This window comes from Mytilus galloprovincialis, chromosome 7 (assembly GCF_965363235.1).
Source record: "Mytilus galloprovincialis chromosome 7, xbMytGall1.hap1.1, whole genome shotgun sequence".
In the NCBI taxonomy this organism is placed as follows: Eukaryota; Metazoa; Mollusca; class Bivalvia; order Mytilida; family Mytilidae; genus Mytilus; species Mytilus galloprovincialis.
In genome coordinates, this window is record NC_134844.1 from 56,746,151 (window position 1) to 56,751,609 (window position 5,459).

Sequence of the window (5,459 nt, forward strand, 5' to 3'; positions counted from 1 at the left end):
TGTAACTAGAAGCAATCATTTAGGAAATGAGAAAATGTTTAAACCTAAGATGAAATTTTACATTTGGCGAATTTTCATTGGCTATCTATTTTAGATCAAAATTATCGGAAGTTGTTCATTGGATGTGTTGGTGCAAAAAAAACCGTAGAAAGGCGGGACCAGCATTTCGTTATGGAGACTTGACAACATGAAGAACTTTATTTAGCGTTAGTTCCTTGGAGTGAATGCTAGTTAATCTGTAAACTGTACAATGGCTGAATCAGATACGGAGGACCCAAGTTGTGAGTTTTCATTTGTGTGTTTCATAACGTTGTCTTCTCTGCATGCTCAATTGATATTATTTTTGAAAATTGCTTTCCCTTTCAAACATACTACTTTATTATGCTTTCGTCTGATTAGTCTGACAAATTCATTATATGTGGGAAAACCAACTAAACAAAATGGCGTCCAATAATATGGCCATTATGAGATTTAGACTAGTAGAGGAGCTTCGCCATTTCAGACTCTGGAAATCTATTCGTTTGTTGGTGTGTTTTTTTTAAATTAAAATTAATGTTTTGCAAGAATAAAATAATGCTTACTTTTGCAATCTAAATGAAAATTCATATCTGTTTGCTATCATGGTTGTATATGTATGCATGGTTTACAAATAAACGTCATACATGTAGTTATTTTTAGGGGTTTCCTTCGTCGTCCACGTTTAATCCATGCTGATGCTTACTATAAGTAACTATTATAAGTAAACTAGTTATTTAAAAATTGTTCATCCATTTTCGGAAAAAGTATCATTTATTTGTACTCGACAAGTCTCGCTCTCGATTTATTTCAAAAGTTGGTAAACATACATTTTACATTTTTCTTCAATGCACGTATAAAGTATATTGATCGACATAACTTTACTTTGAGGAAATTCTGTTCGAATCTTGTGTAGATATTATGTAGATTATAGAAATAAACTCCTCTCATACAATGTGCCTGATTTTGTATAATATGAAAGCTAGTTTAAAAGACTTCAATGAAATCTAAATTAAAAAAAGTATAGCCCGAAAACATGAATTAAAGATCCTCATATTTACAATACTGTATATGAGAGGAAGTATTTTTTAGCTCACACATACATGTATGTGACATACGAAAAAAATCATTGTTAGGTCATTGTTTGTAAAGATAATACATTTCTAACCATTAAGTATGTAACAAGGGAAATATTTTGCTGAATTTGATATAAGGAAAACTTTTAAATTAGTTTGGTAAATTGATGTTGAGAAGTTGTATTTTTTGCAGTGAATAATGCGCATTTCTAAGCTGAAACATAATTATGTGTGGTATATAGAAGAAATTTGATGGTTTTCCCGATTAAGGAACTTTTTTTTTATATTCGTCATTATTTTAATAAATTCTATTAACTTAAGATAAAATTAAAAAAACAAGATGTGGAAGAATTTTAATGTCTGCTTTAGGAAGTTTTCAAAACAGGTGCTCAATATTGTTAATAATATAATACATTCATGTATATGTTCCGGACCATATGAGTATTTGGACCATACGCGTATGGTCATGACCATATGGGTATATACTCATATGGTCCGACCATACGCGTATGGTCCGACCGTACGCGTATGGTCGGGGTAATTAACATTCTGTTACAGTTTACTTTTAATACTTCTTAACTCTTCATATGGTATGACCGTTCATTAAAAAGACGCTATCATATAGGTAATTTTATAATTATTTTATAATAAAAAGATTAGCTAAAGAAAAAATAGAAGTTTCACAAAGTTAATTTTACTTAATTGTCAAAACTATGATAAACACATTTTATACCTTTGGTCATTACCGATGGTCATTACCGATTTGTTATTACGAGTGAACGGCACTATGAATATGTCGACTTAGAAATTAAATTTTAAAAATATCTTTATCAACTGTTACACAAGAAGTCACTGGAAAGTAACATAGTTTATTTAAAATGTCTTGTGAATATGGTGTATTGCAGTCATTTTTAGGAAATTTGAGATCTAGAACTTTTTAAAAACACCATAGAAATCAAAAATGGCCAAAGACCTCGGTTTCACTGTACGCAGCTGCAAAAAGGCTAGCTTTTCACTCGCAAACAAAAGGTGTACATGAAAAGGATCGTGCACAACCAAGACTTGCGAATGCAAAAAAGCCATGATACCGTGTGGAAGTACATGTCACCCAAGCCTACATGTAAGAAATTGTATCTAGAGATGAAAACTAACTATGGTATCAATATTTGATTTTTACGTAGTTTTTGAATTAACAAATTGTTATGTTACCATCATAGTGTTTTTAGATAAAGTTTTTGTATTATTGAAACGTTTATAATGTAAATTGAAATAAATACCTATATGGTCCAAATACTCATATGGTCCGGCCCGTTAAAAACCAAACGAGTATTATACTCATATGGTCCGACCATACGCGTACGGTCGGACCATACGCGTATGGTCAGACCATATGAGTATACGCATATGGTCATGACCATACGCGTATGGTCCAAATACTCATATGGTCCGGAACATATATATATAAAAGTGATTTTGAAAGAAATGCTAGTTAAATATCCTTAACCTACATTGTACTTAATATTGACTTACGTTAAATGTCGAATTTCAACATATGAATCACGGGTGTAAATGAGAATAAAATGATAACATGATGTACACGTATGGAAATTTGTCTTCTTGCTGGAATTTTAGCTAATATAGTCATCTTAGTTACTTACATGATATGCAGTCTATTAAAAATGCTAATCAACAGATATATTAAAAAGAGAGAAAAAAACAACGAATTATTTACAGAAATAAACTTCTTTAATTTGTCCTCACAAATGTGATATGTGTTTGCGATTTGTGTACAAAGGAAATATCGCTTCTCTACACAAGAAACATTTTTCTCGATTCGCACTTTCAATAGACAGATACGAGAATTGATATAAAACACCTAATGACATTTATCTATTTCTTTTAGTAATTTCGAGTACGAATGGAAAAATTACGTTCAGTGGTAAAGGAAAGGTAAAGGGTGGTGCTGATGATGTACACATTGAAGTTAGTGAAATTGGGTATGTGCATTTGTCTTGTTTAAAGATTGAAAAATAATAAGTGATTGTGAGTCTTCTCTGTAAAGAACACACTGAGTTTAACAGTCACTCTTTCTTACAGACTCAAACGCAAGCTATAATTGAGATAAATTATAATTGACTTTTATTGAATAGGTCCTTTGCGAAGCAAATGCTTTATTCTGGTCTCTTGTTGAGAAGAACCTTGCTTTCTGATAAACCGACCCGCTAAAACATATAAAAATGCGATGTGCTTGCTAATCGACCTTATTCATGTTAAAAGAAAAATCATTACACCTGTTGACTTATTTCGGGTTAAAATTCGTTTGAAAACGTCTGTTTCTGTAAATTGAGTTTATATTTATAACGTCCCTAGAAACTAGACCAACATTTATCATTTTTGATTGTACTCGAAGGTTCAAAAATCAATAAAGTATTATTATACATACGTGTACATACATACGTACACTTGCATAAGTTCGACTTGAATTTATCGTCTTTTAACCAGTCTCTTTTATAATCTAAGTCTCATAAAGTGTGATTGTAACAGCCCTTATACCTTCGTATAGATTCCGAAGGTGAATGATGACATGCATAATATTGTCAACTGGTATGAGGAGGAGACATTACAGTGAAGAATATGCTGCTAATTTTTTCTAAGCAGTTGACGTCAAACTGTCATTGAAATGTGTGAGACGATAAGTTCTTAAACAAAAGAAAAGCTATGACCTATCTAATTCCAAGCTTTTCAGAAAAACTACCATTTTGAAATGTGTACTCAGGGAGTAAATGAACTCTTATGTAGTATATACATGCCCCTACATGCGTATGAAGTATGTACATTACTTTGAAGGTAGTACATGCATTTATGCACAAATATAAAGCACTATATTTTTATATTCCAGAACCACAATAGATTTTAAAACCGACTTTGAGGGTGAGACACATTATAGATCAAACACGCCACTTGAAGATTACAAAAGTGGCACGTACGAATTCATTCAAGGGAAAGGAAATCCAGAGGTAAAACCAAATAATATTTACTTATACACGAAACAGAACAGCATTATCAAATTCATAATATCTCAAACTTTAATTTAATTTCTAGTTTAAATTAAAAATGTATTTGCGTTTGACATTATGATGTTTAAATGAATCATAAAAATGTGTATTATGAAATTTAAACAAACATACATGCTTACCTTCGTTTTACATTGGACATGTAAACCAAGAGCTGTATGTAGAATGGGTAATGACACTGGTCTTCAAATATCGTGATTTTAAAATTGCATAGTACTTTATTATTGATGCAACACATCATGTTTAAAGGAAGAAAATATATTTTGCTGCCGTGTTTAACAATATTCATCATCTTATATTTGCCTCAAATTTAGATATGTCCATTTATCACATGTTTTTCCTAGTCTTTTAAACTGCTATGCTTAAAATTATTTTGTATTTATAGGTAAATCTGAGGAAAGACGGACACAGTTACATCACATTTAGTCTAAAAAAGAAGAAGTGAAATGTTGTGCAACAACTAAACAATCGTAGAAAGTTTGAAGTGAATGCATAAACACCCTATATGTTTTAAAAATTGTCACTGAGTTGTTAAACTACATGTATGTATGTATATAAGGGATTATAAGGTTCATTCTTTGTCGTTCTTTACATTTAGATTGATTCAAACTTTCTGAATTTTACTGTAGGTTACTTTTCTAATAAATGCCTTCAAAGGTCAATTACTAGATAATAAAAATAATAATAAAAAAAAAAAAGAATGGGCAATATGGTGGAAATTAAAAAGTTACCATGATATATTTCTTTTCTAAACTACATGTACATAAAATGAGCAAGGAGTTCAAATTTCACATTTAACGAATTACTAAGGCAACAAACCAATACAAGCATTGTATACTTTGTAAAATCTCTTGATTTTTCTTGTTTAACATCATCTTTTAAGTATTAATTAGAATGGAAAAATGTGTTTGCACCTGAAGAAACAACTATATATTTGGGGATTTTATGTCAATAGCTATATATAATAAAAACTTTTCTTAAATAATGTTGTTGGTCTTGTGTTGCGCACGATATTTTCAAGACGGAAATCATAACGGAAAACAGCCTCGATACTGAACTTTTCTTCGTTTTCATACACATTATAACGTTATTGTGATTTCATAGCATTATAATTTTATTATATTAAAACCAACGACCTAATTTATAACAATACAAATAAGAAAAAATATGACGCACATGAACCAACGACACAACCACTGAGTAACAAGCTGCATATGTAGCTAGGTATAACAACGATCATCCATTCCCCTAAAACACTTTAACAATGTGTTCCCATGTTCGCCAATATCGAAGA

General features: G+C 30.8%; 1 protein-coding gene across 1 annotated transcript; it reads left to right on the forward strand.

Moving 5' to 3' along the window:
- The first annotated feature begins 128 nt into the window (after window positions 1–128).
- Window positions 129–5,150, forward strand: LOC143083343 (uncharacterized). The gene is made up of 4 exons (XM_076259606.1): window positions 129–281; window positions 2,995–3,088; window positions 3,991–4,108; window positions 4,551–5,150. Exons 1-4 carry the CDS (start codon window positions 251–253, stop codon window positions 4,608–4,610), a joined length of 303 nt encoding a protein of 100 aa, XP_076115721.1. The 5' UTR covers window positions 129–250; the 3' UTR covers window positions 4,611–5,150.
- Window positions 5,151–5,459: the final 309 nt, after the last annotated feature.